Below are 18,061 nucleotides of genomic sequence, written 5' to 3'. Positions count from 1 at the left end.
TTCTGTATAAAAAAAGGATGTCTTTGAATTCCTGATTCTCTTGCCTCTACCTCTCATTACCTTATTCCTGATAAATATTTAATAAGACATTTGGCACCTAAGTATCTTTTTTTTTAAATTTTGTTTAGTCTTATTTTAAGCGCATTAGTGTGAGAGTGTCATATCCCTTGCAAATGGTATTACAGATGTTTGTGAGCTGCCACGTGGGTGCTGGGAGTTGAACCCAGGTCCTTTGGAAGAGCAGACAGTGTTCTTAACCGCTGTACCATCTCTCCAGCCCCTAAATAGCTTAAAGAGCAAAAATTCTCATCTCATTACAAAATAACCTGAGAACTTAATATAATATGTAAGGACTAGAGATGGATTAGCTGTTAAGAGCATTGGATGTTCTTGCAGAGGACCCAGGTTTGATTCCCGGCAACCACAAAGTGTTTCACAGCCACCTGTAACTTCAATTTCAGGGATCTGATGCCCTTTTTTGGCCACTGCAGGCACCAGGCGTGCATGCAGTGCACAGACAATGCAGGCAAAACACCCGTGCATGTGAAAGTAAATAAAAATAACCAGGTGGTGGTGGCCTGGCCTTTAATTACAGCATTTGGGAGGCAGAGGCAGGTGGATCTCTTGAGTTTGAGGTCAGCCTGGTTCTAGGACAGAGGGCTACACAAAGAAACATTGTCCTGGAAAAAAAAAAACAAAACAACAACGAAAACATCCCAAAGAACCAAAGCAAGAACAACAAAACAAATCCAACTGTAATAATGACATCTTTGCCTCGGCCATTACCTTAATGTGAAATTGCTGTTGCAGCTGGGCTGTGCTTTTATAATTGTAACAAACTGGGTTGTTTTGATATGTCCCAGTTTGGAATTTATTGTCTGCCTTCAGAGTAAGTAGAAATGTTGACTTGTCACCACCAGCACAAAGTGTTTTCAGGTGTTGTTGCTTGTGATTGTCTTTACAGAAATGAACGCTCCTTCATCTGCCCTGCAGAAGGTTGTGGGAAAAGCTTTTATGTGCTGCAGAGGCTGAAGGTCCACATGAGGACACACAATGGGGAGAAACCCTTTATGTGCCATGAGTCTGGGTGTGGTAAGCAGTTCACCACAGCTGGAAACCTGAAGAACCACCGTCGCATCCACACAGGTGTGCAGCTCTGCGTTCCCTGGGCAGTCTCCTTGCTCTGCTCTTGCTTGCTGCTTGCCTATGCTTAGGAAAGGCACAGTGAGAATGGAAGTGAAGGTGCAGTGTTGTTGATAGACTCGGAAGAAATATTTTATTAATTTCATTGTCTTGTGCATTCTGTTTATTCATTATCAGTAATATTTATCCAACTCGGTTTGCATGTGAGGAACAGACAGTATTGATGTCCGTCTCCAGAAGCATTACAGGAAGAAATGTAAGGTTGTCCTAAATAACCTTAGTGACACCACGAGATTAGAGAGGAGTCCACCTGTTGTCCAGAGTCTCTGAACATTGCATAATTGTATTTATTGAGTCACACAAATGTTATAGAGCATTAAATAGGAGACGATAAGATACAACTCCTGAACTTTTAAGTGCTTGCATTCTTGTTAGAGCTCATAACATGAGAAATAGAATAAGAAGTGTCGGAGTGAAAGAAGCAAAATGAAGATTCCTGCTTCTTAGTCTGAGATCCTATGGGTGTTTTTGGAGCCGTTGTTAGATATGTGTTTTTGCAAAACTTAATCACTAAACTCAGATCACCAGTCAGAATGTATACCTCTCCCCTGTTTCCATGTCACTCTCTGAGTCTTTGCTAAAATGACAGGAAGTACACTTTATAGGCAGTTAGAAAGTGAAGCCCATGCTCAAATCACAGTAGTTATAGACTCGATGCTCTCCAAATTGGCATAACCTTTCAGTGTGTTGGGGATGGAATAGTTTTTTTTTTTTCAGCTTTCTTGAAACAGTAAATGGACTTGGCGGTGGTGGCACACACCTTTAATCCCAGCACTTGGGAGACAGAGGCTGCCGGATCTCTGTGAGTTGGAGGGCAGCCTAGTCTACAGAGTTAGATCTAGGACAGGCAGGGCTACACAAAGAAACCCTGGCTCTAAAAACCAAAAACCAACCAAACAAATAAAAGTGAAATAGTAAATGGTGCTTATTTCAAGAAAGGAATTTGAATGAAAAATAGGAATGCTCACTAGTGGGCTATATGTTGAAATATGGAGCGTCAACATTTGCTGGGTAGCCAGTTGAAATTATATAGCATAAGTTAAGGAAACCAGAATGAATAAGTCGTTGAAAGCTGAACACAGCGATGATGAAAACATATAGGTGGTCAGTTTTCAGAAGGCTAAGCTTTTGTCTTTCTGTCTCCAGGAGAGAAGCCTTTTCTTTGTGAAGCCCAGGGATGTGGCCGTTCCTTTGCTGAGTATTCAAGCCTCCGAAAACATCTGGTAGTTCACTCAGGTACCTGTGCCATTTGTAAACTTCAAATACAGTAAGAGACAAGAGTTGGGAGGCGGTGTGCAGTATAGTAAAAAGAAGCACTGTCCATTGTATGTTAATCAGGTAATAAAGCTCAAGACTTCGAGGTAAAGGCCCTTAATAACTGTATTCAAAAGGTCTTCTCATCATTTAGGGTCTACTGTTCTCTTCATGCTCAAGAACAGAGACCTTAGAGACCTGGATCTTTTTATATGTTATATATGATGTGGATCCTGTATTGACATTTTCATTCTTGTGGGAGATGATTTAAAAATCCAGGGCGAAGTGGGAAGGCTAATGTCAGTGGCATCAAGACTTGTGATATGCCTGCCTTCTGAGAAGGGATTGGTAGTCCTCCTTCAGGTACCATTCTAGCATAAACTGCCTTTGCTCATTAGGACTTCGTGGTAGTCAGCAGTGTAGAAGAAAGACCTAGTGATCCGCTTTTTGCTTTGTATTCTTAAATACCCTACAAATTCTGTCAACTTGCTCATTCTATGCAGGTAACTCAATCTTCCCTGAAAAAATGTCTCTTGAATTTTCTGAAAATACTCTACAGCAGCCAGACTTTGTAAGCTTAATAGAAAAATCTAAGGTGTTATTTGTCTCCCTTCCCTACTTTACCATCTTCCCAAAGAGAAATGAGCACTGAGGAGGTGGAGGCAAGAAGACCTTTGCTGAAGACAGCAAGCCCATCAGTGAGAGTTAGATGTGATGTGTGGTCAGTCAGGGTTGGGAATTTCATAGTTGAGATCTTGGTGTTGGAGCTATTTTGTCTTTTGTTTTGTTGATACAGGTTTTATGTAGCACAGGATGATCTTGAACCCCTGATCATCTTGCTGCCATCTCTCAGGTGTTGGGATTACAAATGGGGCTTTTGTATGCTAGGCAAGTATTCTATTAATTTAGTTTTGTCTCCAGCTCCTAAGCAGTTTTTATATGATGGCCAGCTTTTTTTTTTTTTTTTTAAGATTTATTTATGATGTATACAATGTTCTGCCTACATGTACACCTGCACAGCAGAAGAGGGCATCAGATCTCATTCTAGATGGTTGGGAGCCACCGTGTGGCTGCTGGGAATTGAACTCAGGACCTTTAGGAAGAGCAGCCAATGCTCTTTACCTCTGAGCCATCTCTCTCCAGCCCCAGTTTTTATATGATGACAATTTCCAAGTAGATGTGGGAAACTGGTAGCTGTGGGGCAGCTGTGGACTCCACTTATATATTACTTGGCTCTAGAGTGCTGTGTTGTACTTGTTATGTAAAACTGTGTCACATACAGTGAAATATACACAAGAATAGAAAAAAATAGACATTATCTTATGCTAATTAAATTTAAAAATAACTTATTGCTTTTATCTTATATTCCGTCCAGTTATCACCAAAATGGTTTCAGTTGATTTATTTAAATGTCTTTTATGTCTTTTGTGTTGCTGGGAATTGAACCCAAAGCCTCCTGCATTATAGGCAAGCATTTAATTGGAGAGCTACAACCTCAACCCAGAAGTTGGTTGAAATAAATAAGGGGTCCCTTTGGGCCTAATAGTGCCTGCTTTTGGCTGTTAGGTCTTTTTTGAACTTAAATCTTTTTATACTGTTGTTTGGTACATTTGTTATAGAACTGAGTTACTGGGGTCTTGTAGAAGTACCATCCTCTGGATTTGTTAGCTTCCTCTTGCCTTTCTCCCCCAGAGCTGGAGATTGACCCTGGGGCTCACACATGCTTGGCATGAACTCTACACTGTGTGGTTCCCCAGCACTTGCTTGTTTTCCTGTAATACCAAAGACAGCACTAAGCTCTAAAAGTCACCACACTTACTGTGTGCTTCATTTATGGCCCATCCAGACCCACTCAAGGTTTGGTTGTCAGACTTGATCAGTGGGTTCAGGTGGTATGAACCTTAAAGTTCTCTTTTAACCTTTCCCCCATGTTTTTGCCCCTGATAGTTAATTGGTAGTATTTCTTAGCTCTGTTGTTTCACATTAGCTAGAATTTTTCTGTATGTTGGACTCTCCTCCAGGAAGTGGAGCTATTTGATATTTACACAAGTAAATAGCAAATTAAAAATAATGCTTCCTGTCTTCATTTTTTTTTTCTTTTGCTTGTTTGTTTTGTTTTGTTTTTGTTTTTCGAGACAAGGTTTCTCTGTGTAACCTTGTCTGTCCTGGGATCACTTTGTAGATCCAGCTGACTCTCCCTCCTTGAGTACTGGAATTACAGATGTGCACCACCGTGCCCATTGACTGTTAAAATAAGGCTTTGGCGAGGCCAGATTGTTTATTGTCTCGCACTAAAGAAGGTAATATAGGAGGATTGCCATTAATTGAAAGCTACCCTGGGCTATACAGTGAGTTCCAGGATAGCTGGCCCTATAGAGTAAGATGTCTGTAAATAAAAGAATAGAAATGGAGGTTATAGTCTGTAGTTCAGAGTGGCCTAGAACTCACTATTTTAGCTCAGGTTGGCCTTCAACATTTTTTTTTAACCTTCCTGACCTTAGTTTCCTAAGGAATGTAGGAATAACTTTATTCTGTCATTCTGTGCAACAGTTATTTGGGTTTTTCTAATCATTAGCCATTTTAAATTGTCCTACTATAAATAATCTATGTGTAGGTTATTTTTCTGTTTTTACTGAGAGGCAGATTTTGAGAGTTGGGACTCCTAGATGAAGGACAGAAATATCTGTAATGTTCTTCTAGGTAACATCAGATTCCCACCATGGATGTAATGGGTTTTTTTGCATTCTCATCAGTAATGAAAATGAAAATTGCTGTGTAATGCTTTTAACAGATGTAAATTGCCTCCCAGTATGTACAAGTTGGGAAATTTTAAAATTCCTGTTCTGGCTTCTCTTTAGAAAAAGCAAAAAACAAAACAAAACAAAAACAAAAACAAAAACAAAAAAAAAAACCCAGCCAGCCTGGTTTTACAAAGTCCAGGACAGCTAAAGCTACACAGAGTACCCTGTCTTGAGGGGAAAAAAATCTGCTGAGCATGGTGACACACACCTTTAATCCCAGCGCTTGGGAGACAGAGGCAGGTGGATCCCTGTTAGTTTGAGGCCAGCCTGGTCTATAAAGGGAGTTCAGGACAGCTAGGCCAAGGCTATTACACAAAGAAGCCCTGTCTAGAAAAACAGAAACAAAAAATCTGGCAGAACAAGGCTTCCATCTACACATGGCAACACTAGCCAGAACTGAATAACAGCTGCTCTTTCACTGGGGAAGGTACTCTGTATTTCATTCCTTTATGCTTCCTACCCTGTGAGCATGAATGTTGGCCTGTGCAAATTAGTTTTAATCTTTGTTCTGAGGGTGGGTGTTTGGGTAAGTGAGTGACTGTTTGGGACTTACAGACATTATAGTTCAGATCATTTATGTTAAAAATCATTTGTGAATGTTGAAGACCTTGAATCTTGACAAGAAATAGGATGTAGGATATTATGAACCCAGGGTTGTAATGAATCCTTGAGATAGGTATAAATTCTGTTGGTTGATAGAACACTATTGGAAAAGGAAGTAAATATTTTCTGCAGATGCCATGATAATCATATTGAAGAGGCTGTTTTGCAAGGCCAGCAGGACTTTGGTCTAGAAAGAAGTGCCGGGAGCCAGTGCACGTGCTAAGTTCTCCTGGGGTAACCTCTTGCCTTCCCCGTGTACAGAAGGCTGTGTCCAAAGAGTAGCCTTCTCTTAGTCATCAGAACTGTGTACTGTCTTCTGGGCTGCCGTTTTTTTCGGGGTTTTGTTGTTGTTGTTGTTGTTGTTGTTGTTTTTTTAATTTTTAATTTTATTTTTTAATTTTTAAAATTAAAAAATATTTTTATTTTTATTTTTATTTATAGTTTATTCACTTTGTATCCCAGTGTAGCCCTCACTCCCACCCCCTCCCAATCCTATCCTCCCTCCCTCTTCTTCTGCAATGCCTCTCCCTCAGTCCACTGATAGGGAAGGTCTTCCTCCCTTTCCATCTGGCCCTAGCTTATCAGGTCTCATCAGGACTGGCTTCTTTGTCTTCCTCTGTGGACTGGTAAGGCTGCTCCCTCCTCAGGTGGAGGTGATCGAAGAGCCAGCCCATGAGTTCATGTCAGAGAGGTCCCTGTTCCTATTATTGGGGAACCTCTTGGACACTGAGCTGCCATGGGCTACTTCTGTGAAGGGGTTCTAAGTTATCTCCATTCATGGTCATTGTTTGGAGTATCAGTCTCAGAAAAGACCCCTGTGCCCAGATTTTTTGGTTCTGTTGCTTTCCTTGTGGAGCTCCTGTTCCCTCCAGGTCTTTCTATCTCACCTTTCTTTCATAAGATTCCCTGAACTCTGCCCAAAGTTTGGCTATGAGGCTCAGGATATGTTTTGATATCCTACTGGGTATAGTCTTTCAGAAGCCCTCTGTGATTGGCTCCTGTCCTATCCCCTGTTTTCTCCCTCTTCCAATATCTGTCTTGTTTGCCTTTCAGAGTGAGGACTGATCATCTTACCCAGGGTCCTCCTTCTTGATTAGCTTCCTTAGGTGTGCAGATTTTAGTATGATTATCCTATATTATATGTCCAATATCCACTTATAAGTGAGTATATACCATGTGTGACTCTCTGCTTCTGGGATACCTCACTCAGGATAATCTTTTCTAGTTCCCACCATTTGCCTGCAAATTTCATGATTTTTGTTTTTAGTTGCTGATAGTATTCCATTGTGTATGGGCTGCTGTTTCTTAACATAGTCCCTTTTGCAGGAGAGAAACCTCATCAGTGCCAAGTCTGTGGGAAGACCTTCTCTCAGAGTGGGAGCAGAAATGTGCATATGAGAAAGCATCATTTGCAGCTGGGAACACCTGGGAGTCAAGAACAGGAACAAACTGGTGAGGAGGATGGTTATAGTGGAGATCTGTGTTCAGCAGCCAAGTCATTGGCTTGCCTGGGCTTTTTGGAAATCTTCTGGTTAGGTGTTGGGTGGAGAGGCTTAGTTTTGTTTGATGGACTCATAGTAACAGTGCTATACATGCAGTCATCTGCAAACTTTCAAAACATATTTTCTTGTTGCTCACATCCCTCCCCTCACAATAAAGGAACTTGACAAATGAGAGGAGTTGTAAATCCCAGAGCACTTAGTATTGATAATTTCACTAAGGGCTTTGCATGCAGCTCAGGGTTAGGTTGCTTGCTTAACATGTACAAGACTCTGGGTTTAAACACCACTTGCAAGGCTGAGGTGAGAGGCAACACAGTAAGAGCCCCACCACCCCATCTTAGGAAACAGACAAAAAAGCCAGGTGTGTTGGCACAGGCCTTTAGTCTTAGCCCATGAGAGGTAGAGGGGGAGATGAACAGTTCAAGGCCAGCCTCAGCTACATAACAAGTACATGAGACCCTATCTCAGAAAACAAAACTATTAAGTAAATAAATGTTCCCCTAATGAGTTGGAAGTCAAACTAGTGCTGATCTGTGGTTCAGCTTTTAAGGGACATGGACATAAAAGATTTCTTTATAACTAAAGAGTTAATTTTTTATTTAACAGTTTTGAGAGCCTTTTCCCTACTTCAAAATTGATAAAACTCCGTTTTCTTTTTCATGCCTTAATATTCTCATTTCATCTCTAATCTTCAATGGTGGTCACATAGAGTTACCCTAAGGAGCAGTTCTTCCCTTCTCGGTTTATTCTTGTTATCTAAAAAGTGAGTGAAATACGAGGTGACATCCAAGACAAAAACTTATGGTTCTGAAAGACGTGTCCAGCTTCCTTGTGTAGGGGGATGAGGACCAGACCCTGCCTTGACTGCTGTATCTCTGTATCCTGTTCTTTGCAGCCGAGTCACTAATGGGCAGCAGTTTGCTCGAAGAAGCTTCAGTTCCCAGTAAAAACATGGTGTCTATGAATTCCCAGTCCAGCCTTGGTGGAGAGTCCTTGAATCTACCAAATAGCAATTCTATCCTTGGAGTTGATGATGGTAAGACTTTTAATTCTCCTTTATTTGGTGGGAAACATGTTGTAAGTAGGGGCTAAGGAGTAGAGAAATGGAGATTTTAATATTATCTCTTGTATGATGATGTAATTGAATAGTATTTGCATTTACTATCTGGGGTGTATAAATGAATATTTTTCCTAATGATTAAATATGTTAACACAAGAATAAGAAAAATTAAAGATAAAACTATTTGTAATCCTTAGCATCCTAGCCCAATTGTGTCTGTCTTTCCTGTTGCAGTTATGGAAGAGCTTAACTTTTAAAACATTTAAACAGAGCATAACCAGGTTTTACAGAGGAGATACAAAGCAGTTTCTCCATACTTCAAAGCCATATCTTCTGGAGAAAAGAAAGGGCTCTCTAGGAAACAGTTGCTTCTCTGGTATAGAAATTTCACCCAGCTTACACAGGCCAGGCCCTCTTCTCTGAAAAACTTACCAGGTGAGGTCAGTATGCATGTGTTCAGTGCCTACTGTGTGCCTAGCACCATGGGAAAGACAAAAGTAGGCAAGAGGGACCGTAAGCTCTAGTGAAGAAGTTAAAACCTGGCACAAATGTATGAAACATCGTTGAGTAAAGAGATGAAATCACATTGAACACCAACTATATGGTACAGTACAGTCTGGAAGAGAAGACCCAGCGACAAAGCCTGTAGAAAAGCTTTTGATTTGCTTGAGGACTAACTGATTTATCTGTAAAACTATTTCCAAAAGATTTTCATGGTAAGCCCACTGATGAATGTCTGCTGAGTGTAAGAACCTGTGTGTTAGTCACTCCTGCCCTTCACAGTTTGAGGTAAAAATGATCATATTTTTATAACTTCTGTGTGGAGCTTACAAGGCCCAAAATGTGCTACCCAGGTCCACATGAACTGAGCAGTACTAGTGCAAACCACATGAGAAGACAGAGAAGTTGCATGGAGAACTTTGCTGGTCTTAAAGATCAAAATCAAGGGAGAAAGGGACACTGAGTATGAATTTTGAAGCCAGGATTAGCTCAGGTTCTTAACATGTACATATTATTCAGAACATCAGTATTGACAACCTCAAGGGCTGGTTCTGGATCTCTGGCCTGCCTCCCTGTGCCGTGTTTGACATTTTTCACATACTGTTTTAATCTAAGTAAACCATATTATTCTAAATTGTTGCACTGAAACATCAAAGCTTTCGTTTACTGCCCACCCTTCTTTTGTAGTGCTTTCTAAATTCACTGACAGTGAAAACGTTAAAGAACATGGGTTGAGTTTTTCAGGGAACAGAGTTTAGCATCTTCAGTGATTGGCTTGATGAAGCCGTGGCTGTCCACGTGGGTTCTCTGTTCACTGAAGGTCATTCTGTTGTTTCACAGAGGTGCTTACTGAAGGATCCTCACGTCCCCTGTCTTCAGTGCCTGATGTGACACATCACTTGGTGACCATGCAGTCAGGGAGGCAGTCCTATGAAGTTTCCGTCTTAACTTCGGTAAATCCGCAGGAGGTAAAGCTACTTCCTGCCCTCACTTTGTTTCTGTGGCGACTTAAATGTGACCGAGAGTCTAGTTCAGTGTATCTAAAAGTTTGCCAGCCCCATTTTTCTGTAACTTGTTTTCCTTTAAATTAAGCATTAGCCCATTGTCACAGGAGTCTAAATATTGTCCTGTAAGTCGGGAGATTGATCTGACACTGAGGACTCTGAGCATTCTTACACATAATTGTTTAAAATTCATTTTTATTTTTAACTATGTGTACTGTATGTGAGTGTAAGTGTACATGCTCATGACTGCAGGTATTCGGGAAAGGTCAGTAGAGAGGATATCAGATCCCCTGGAGCTGGAGCAACATGGTTGGTGGGAACTATGATGCAGACTGGAGGACTGTAGAGCAGAGCCTCAGCACCTGTGGTAGAGAGAGACTTGCAACCCTTGTGCTTGGGAGGTAGAAACAGGTAGATTCCAAGAACTCACTGGTCAGCCGTTCTAGGAGATGAAATTTTTTGAGCTCCAAGTTCAGTGAGAGACCCTGTCTCAAGCAATGTGGAGAATGCCAGCAAGATAACTGAGCTTGTAAGGCTGCTTGCCACTGTGCCTGGTAATCTGAGTGGGGTTCCTGGGACCCAGAGAAGAGAGAGCTAAATAGCTCTCATGCCATGCACACAAAATAGTGTAGAAAGTGTTTCAAAAATATCTAACAAAACAAAATGGTAGAGAAAGACACCCAACATTAACTTCTGGTCTCCACATTTGTACATACATGTGCACACACACATAACAAATATTCATATATATTACATACACCTACACACAAGAAAACATAAAAAGTTTTGAGGAGATGGAGAGATGGCTCAGTGGACCAGGCTATTGCCAGGCAGACCTGAAGGTCATCATTTAGATCTCAAGCACCAGTGGAAATACTGGGTAGTTGTGTCAGGCACTTGTCAGTCCCAGCATTTGCTGGTTAGCAATCTGGCTAACTAGACTAACTAGAATTGCCAAGCTCTGGGTTTATTGAGATACTGTCTCAATAAATAAATTAGAGAGTGATCAAGTAAGATATCTGACATCAACTTTAGGCTTCCACATTCATTTTCATTTGTATATACATGTTCCTGCACACATACAAACAGGCCTTTTTTTTTTTTTTTTTTTTTTTTTTTTTTTTTTTGAGATAGATGGTAAAAGATACCCTAAAAATGGAGAAATTAGGCTGGTGTCCTGGTTTGAGCCTGTAGTCTCAGTGTTCCTAGTTGAAATAAGGGGATTACACATTCAAGGCCAGCCTAGGTTATAGAGCTAGATCCTGTTTCAAAAATAAATAGGTGATACATAAACAGATAAATAAGAAAATAAAAAAAGAACATCCATAGAAGCAGAAGTGTACAGTATATTTGGAAAGAAGAGGGGTTAGGTTTCATACAACAAAAAAGGTCAGTCAGGGTTATATTATATCAATTGAGTGGAATATATTATTTACATGCTCATAATCCATTCAAACAAACAAACCAAAAAAAAAAGGTTCTTGCTGGGAAGTGATGGGCCACACCTCTAATCCTAGAGGCAGGCACATCTTTGTGAGGCCAACCTGACCTACAGAGCAAGTTCTAGGATACCCAGAGAAATCCTGTCTCAACGCCTACTCCCATGAGAGTGGTTATGCAAGCCTTTAATCCCAGCGCTCAGGAATGTAAACACAGGTAGATTTCTGTGAGTTCAAGGCCAGCCTGGTCTACAAATCTAATCCAAGGCAGCCAAGGCTACACAGAAAAACCCTGTCTGGAAAAAAACCACAAAAGTCTACAAACAAAAACAATTCTTTGAGCCAGGCATGTTGATACGAACCTGTAATCTCACCACTGAGACCTGAAGAGTTCTGTGTTCGAGGCCAGCTTATTATTGCAGAGTGAGTTCTAGGATAGCCTGGACTACAAAGTGAGCCTTTCCCTACAAAAAAAGTCAAATTGGGCCAGTTGTGATAGCATACACCTTTCATACCAGCATTTGGAAGGCAGAGACAGGTAGATCTCTGAGTTTGAGGCCAGCCTAGTCTACATGATGAGTGCCAGGCCAGCCAAGGCTACATAATGAGACCCTGTCTTAAACAACAACAGAAACACCTAAGGAAAAAGAAAAAGGGTCAAATATTTTTATCTGAAACTTGCCCTGTTCAAAAAAACAGAAAAAGAAAAGGTGTCATTTATTCTGCTATAGTCACGAGCTGACAGGCTGAACCATCAGAGCTAAAGGACTGTGTTCAATTGCTTGTTGCCCAAGTTAAGGAAAAACAGTCAGACCTTGGTCTTGTTTCTTGGGACTACATGACTATCATGAGTTCATTGCATATGGATAAGCTTTCTGCAAAGATTCCTCCAGGTTGTTGTTGTTGTTGTTCTGTTTTGTTTTTGCTTTTCCAGACAGGGTTTCTCCATGTAGCCCTGGCTGTCCTGGAACTCAGGCTGGCCTAAGAGACACAGAGATATTCCTGCCTCTGCCCCCTAGTGCCGGAATCAAAGGTGTGCGCCCTGCTGGCTTTGTTTGTTTTACAATCTCTCCCTTTGCCTCTTTCCTTTCAGTATAATCATTATGCCTCAGTAACTTATTTATATCATCCAAATGGCTCTACCTTCTATGTTAAATATATTTGTTGTGACTTTTTTATTTTGTATTGAACAATCGACTGTTGGTATCATTGGTTCCAAGTTACTTTTGTAGTTTGTTTTGGAACCAGTCATTTCTGTCTCACTTATGCAACTGCCCCCTCTATTTTTTGCTTTTGTTCATTTTTCTGTTTTTAAAATTCATCTTATGGAAATAGCTTTTAGAGAGTCTGTTGAGGGGGCATTAGTATGAAAACCCATGTACCTTTCACACAACTTGAATAATTATTATTTTACATCTCTGTTTTTGACTGCATACATGTATGTGCACCCCATGCATGCCTGATTCTCCAGAAGGCTAGAGAGGGCTTTAGGCCGCTTGGAACTGGGGTTATTGGTGACTGTGCACCACTGTGTAGTTGCTGGGAACCAAATTCAGGTTTTCTGCAAGAGCAGCAAGTGTTCTTAACTGCTGAGTCATTTTTCCGGTCCCTCAGTAACTTAATGTTACACTGTTTTGTTTGTTTGTTTGTTTTTTATGTCTTTTCTCTTACTCTTTGTACCAGAATATTTTAAGGCACTATAGACTTATGTGTAATTTTTTAGAGTATACCTCTTAAAAGATAAGGATGTAAGAAATAACTATTGCTATACCCAACAAATTTAGTAGTAATTTGTTATCCTCTAATATTTAGTATTTTTGGCTCCTCAAAAATGTTTTTGGTTGTCTAACTTGACCCAGAATTGAAACAAGGCCCATGTGTTATTACATTTGGTTAACACATTAATTTGTTTCTCTGTTGCTGTGACCAAAAGCAACTTAGGGAAGGAAAGATTTATTACAACTTATAGGTCCGTCATGGAGGAAAACCAGGGCAGGAACCTAGAATCAGAAACTGAAGCAGAGACCCGGGAGGAATGTTGCTTACTGGCATGCTCCGCCTGCTTTCTAGTGGGACTGGAGAGAGAACTCATTTGTTTAAGTGCTTGTCATACAAGCATGAGGACTTGAATTGGCTCCCCAGAACCCTCGTCAAAAATGCAGGCATGGTGACACAAATCCCAGCATTTGTGAGTGGTAAGAAAATTCTGGGTTTGGCAGTACGTGCCTTGTAATCCTGGGCTAGGGAGGTAGAGATGGGTAATATGTGATACACATTGGCCAGCTAATGTCAACAAAATCTGAGTTTCAGTCCAGCAAAAGCCCTTGTCTCAAAAACATCTGGATCTCATATATTCATACACACAAGATGGAAACGGATTTCATCAATTACTATTCAAAACCTTTCAACAGTATAGAGTGGAATATCAGTGTTTGCTGCAGCACTCTAGAAGTCCTTCAGACCCATCCTTCACTGCAGGAAAGGTTTTAAGCCCAGGGAAACCCTAGAGCTCTAATTAGTGGGTTCCTGCTTTAGGACTTGTAATAGAAACAGCTCCTTTCCCCGCTTATCTGTGCTTGGGATTGACATTGACTTTTGGTTCTACTACTACTGATTTCCCTCTGTGTTGATTCTTCTGTCATTGGCTGGTGTGTATGAACACAATTGTTATGACTGTGGATTCAGGTCATTTTATTGCTATAGTTAATGTGGAGCCAGGCATGGTGGCCCACACCTTTAATCCCAGCACTCGGGAGGAAAAGCAGGATCTCTGTAAATTCAAGGCCAGCCTGGACTATGAAGAGAGTCCAGGACAGCCAAGGCTACACAGAGAAACCCTGTCTCAAAAACAAAACAAAACAACCCCCCCCCAAAAAAACCCAGATTATACATAAATTCTGTTTATTAGTTACTCATGACTTTTAACCAGATATCCTTTGCTGAATTTCTCAGTGCATTCCTCAGACTCCTCTCTTAACCCTTTCATTTAGTGTTAGCTGGTTTGCTTTTGTAATTGATCCGTAACCTAGTCTGTATGTTTTTTATTCTATAGTTACTAAACCAAGGAGACTTAACTGGAAGACAAACCTGAGTGTGCTAAATCCTGGAGGATCCCAGAGTGCATGATGGGAACACATCCAAAAGGCTCATATTCTGCCAGACCTGAAATGAATCTGAAGGACAACCACCTCGCTTCGCCCCTGTTCATCTTCCCTGGCAGAGAAGAGGGATGCCTGAGAGCTTCTCGTCAATCGCCATCTGATCCAGACAGAGAATGAGGCAATGACTATAGGCTGGACACCTGTAGCTGCCTCTTTTCAGTGCAACATTTTGGGGTAGACTTTTCCCAGAAGCAAGTTTAATTATGTGTTGGCTGAAGATTTTCATTGTGACTGTTGAGGTTTTCCTTTGAAGAGTTTTCATCTTAGACCCAGCTGTCTTTTCATATGATTGAATGATGTCCTGCTTCCAACCACAGAACTTCACCAGGACATTGAGTTTTCAAGATGCCTTGTTGCTTTGAAGAAGGGAGGGATGCCAATTACACTGTGACATTGCATTCTCTCTTTAGCAACCTGAGTAAGACTCTCAGCCGTTGGGCTGTAAAAATTAAATTACTTGAATCTCCCCTTGGCCCAGGCTGAGGTACCAACTTATCCTGTACACCTACCTGTACATGGTCATTTTTGTTTTGTTTATGGGACTTAAAATAGCATGTTATAAGGGGTTTTTGTTTATTTGTTTTTTTTTTAAGTTAAAATCCACACGATCTAGAGTTTCAGTTTTCCTTTTAAATAAACAAAACAACCCAATCAGCTCTTTGTTTCTTGTTTTAGAGCAGCAGTTCTCAACCTTCCTAATGCTATGACCCTTCAACATAGTTCCCCCTGTTGTGCCGACCCCTATTTATAAACTTACCCCTATCTATAAACTTATTTTCATTGCTGCTTCATAGCTGTAAGTTTGTTACTGTTACAAATCATAATATAAATATCTGATGTGCAGAATATTTGATGTGTGACTCTCTGGTTGAGAACTGCTGGTTTAGACAGATACGGGGTTTTTGTTTTATTTTGTTTGGTTTCCCTGTGTAGCCTTGGCTGTCCTGGAACTCTGCTAGACCAGGCTGACCCCTGCCTCCTGAGTGCTGGGATTAAAGGCATGCACCACTTGGTGACAGATGGGTTCTTAGAGAAGAGGTCAAGAAAATAATCCAGTCTTTCTCTTTGAGATAGAGTACTGAAAAGAAAAGAGAAGGGGGGGGCTGGGAATAGGATAGTAGCTCATGCCTTTAATGTCAGCACTCAGAGGCAGAGGCAGGCAGAGCACTTAGAAGTTTGAGGTCAGCCTTGTTCTAGGGTAGCCAGGGTTACACAGTGAGACACTGGCTTAAAGAGGACACTGATGGTCAGGTGTGGTGATACTTCAGCATTCAGAGGACAGATATCTGGAAACATTTGATGCCAGTCTGATTTACATAGGGAGTTCTAGACCAGGCAAGGCTACATACAAAAAGAAAGAAAGGAAAAACATACTCTTTGGGTTAGACATGGCTTAGTTAAGAGCACTTGCTGCTCTTCCAGGGGGTCCCCGTTCAGCTCACAACACCCTGTAACACCAGCTTCAAGGGATACAATTCTTCTGGGTACCCTCTGGGTACCTGTGTTTATGCACATACTCCCATGACATACACACACATACACATAATTTTAAAAGATAGGCTGCTAATTTACCTTTAGGATACCATATAGGTAAAATTGAACTGAGGAGCCTTAGAAAATGCAAGACTGGTGTTTTTGTTTAGAACTGGCAAACCTAAGCTGTCGGTGGTGGCACACACCTTTAATCTTAGCACTAAAAATGTGGATAATAGTTGGGTATGGCCAGGTGGTGGTGCATGCCTGTAATCCCAGCAATCAGGAGGCAGAGGCAGGCAGATCTCTTGAGTTTCAGGCCAGCCTGGTCTATTATAGAATTCCAGGACATCGAGGGCTACATGGAGAAACCCTGTAAAAGTAAAAAGCAAGCAAATGAAAGAATTGGCAAATCTAAATGTCTGTTATCAGAGTATCAGACCCATCACTAAAATACAATGTCTTAAGTCTAAGAAATGGGTAGTAATAAAGGTTTGGATTTTTTCCAGAAATGGTTAAACTTGAGAAGTGGGCTTCTATTAGCCCATTATCATCTGCCTATGACACAATTATTGACAAGAAAAACATCCCAAAGATTGCCTATTAGTACAAAATCTTACTGGTCAGAGTTTTATTTAAAATGAGTTTTGTGCTGACACACATATGCAAATAGTGTTGTGTTCTCAAAGAATCGTAGAAAAGGACTGCCGAGCCGGGCGTGGTGGCACAGGCCTTTAATGTCGGCACTTGGGGGGCAGACGCAAGTGGATGTCTAAGTTGGAGGCCAGCCTGGTCTACAGGGTGAATTCCGACACAACCAAGGCTACACAGAGAAACCCTGTCTCCAAAAACCCAAGAAAAAGAAAAACACTACCGTTGTGAGTTTTTTTATTAGCATGCATAGTTATCCTTTAGAATGGAGACTAAGTGCCTAGCAATTGTCTTTACAAAATTGCCGGTCTTTTCTTTCTACAGCAGTGACTCTCAAACTGGGACGTTCTGCCCTCTAGAGGCAATATCTAGAAATACTACTTTTGGTTGTCAGCAACCTGAAGAGGGGTGTTACAGGGCATGCAGTAGGTAGAGGCAAGGGGTGGGAAAAACATCCTACAAACAATAAAAATTCACTTGTCCCAGTGTATCAGATGCTAATGCTAAAGCCTGTGCTTAAGATGTGGACTGAGAAACACAGTGTTCCTAAGGGTTACCAAGACACCAGGTTAGTGGCTGCTGATGAGATTGTTGGTCTGGCCATCCTGTTTCCTTATTGCTACCCATTTGCCTACCTCTGCTCTGTTGTGGATGTAAACTTGGTTTTGCTTTGATCCCAGGTGTAGGATATGGTACTGATTCAGATTGTTCACAGCAGCAAACTATTTGCCTGGGGCGGGCTCTGAGAGGGGCCCTTTGCCAGCTGCAGATAGTTTAAATCTGAGGACTCTGGAAAAGGAATAAATGCCAGGGCCTGGAGAGAGAAGGGGTTTCTGAGAAAGAAGGCTGCTGGTGCTTTGCCCCTGCAGTTCCTGGTTGCTGTTGATACAATTGGATGAAGAGAAGTTGGAGATATCCTGAAATGAAGATTGGACTTTCCACAACAAACCTGACGACCCTAAGCAACAGGAAGTAGATAGATTACTTCAGCCCCTGTCCCATGTTAACCTCCTTTCTCTCCAACTGGGTATTGGAGGATTGGGGTGGAGAAGGGAGGAAGAGGCATAAAAATAAAATAGAGTTAAGAAGTACACCAACAGTGCTCCTCTGATACCCACTCTGACAGATGTGGTCTTCTGCCTTATTTTATATTTTCTATATACTTCTAAGTGTCAAGCACAAAACAAGATTCTTTAACATACACCTTCACCCTCAACAAGCCATTTCTGTTCTGTTCTCCCATTCCCTAACAATGGCTTCTAAACTCCTGGCAGCTTGATCTGATGCGATGATGACAGTGAACTGCTTCAACAAGCAGTTACTCTTCCAGCTCCTCCTGGGTCAGCAAGCTGGTTGTTCTAGAGTCTTCTAAATCCTGCCATGAATCTTGGATTCTGAGTTTTGTATCT

The 18,061-nt window shown here is 41.2% G+C and overlaps 1 protein-coding gene across 4 annotated transcripts in view; it reads left to right on the top strand.

Annotated features, from left to right (window-relative positions):
• The window catches only part of Znf410 (zinc finger protein 410), a 31,673-nt gene extending 16,292 nt beyond the window's left edge, over window positions 1–15,381 (top strand). For 3 of the 4 annotated variants that reach the window (XM_055593260.1, XM_055593256.1, XM_055593257.1), the window contains 6 exons: window positions 965–1,146; window positions 2,350–2,439; window positions 7,188–7,313; window positions 8,259–8,399; window positions 9,765–9,892; window positions 14,420–15,381. In XM_055593260.1, the coding sequence (XP_055449235.1) occupies window positions 965–1,146; window positions 2,350–2,439; window positions 7,188–7,313; window positions 8,259–8,399; window positions 9,765–9,892; window positions 14,420–14,458 (706 nt within the window). In that variant the 3' untranslated portion in view covers window positions 14,459–15,381. The remainder of the gene's footprint in view (window positions 1–964; window positions 1,147–2,349; window positions 2,440–7,187; window positions 7,314–8,258; window positions 8,400–9,764; window positions 9,893–14,419) is intronic. The other variant, XM_055593259.1, reaches the window with a different exon arrangement.
• Window positions 15,382–18,061: the final 2,680 nt, after the last annotated feature.

Source organism: Psammomys obesus, unplaced genomic scaffold, assembly GCF_907164565.1.
Source record: "Psammomys obesus unplaced genomic scaffold, mPsaObe1.curated_primary_1811, whole genome shotgun sequence".
NCBI lineage: Eukaryota > Metazoa > Chordata > Mammalia > Rodentia > Muridae > Psammomys > Psammomys obesus.
Note: the sequence above shows the minus strand (reverse complement) of the source record. Positions and strands in the feature narration are given on the sequence as shown.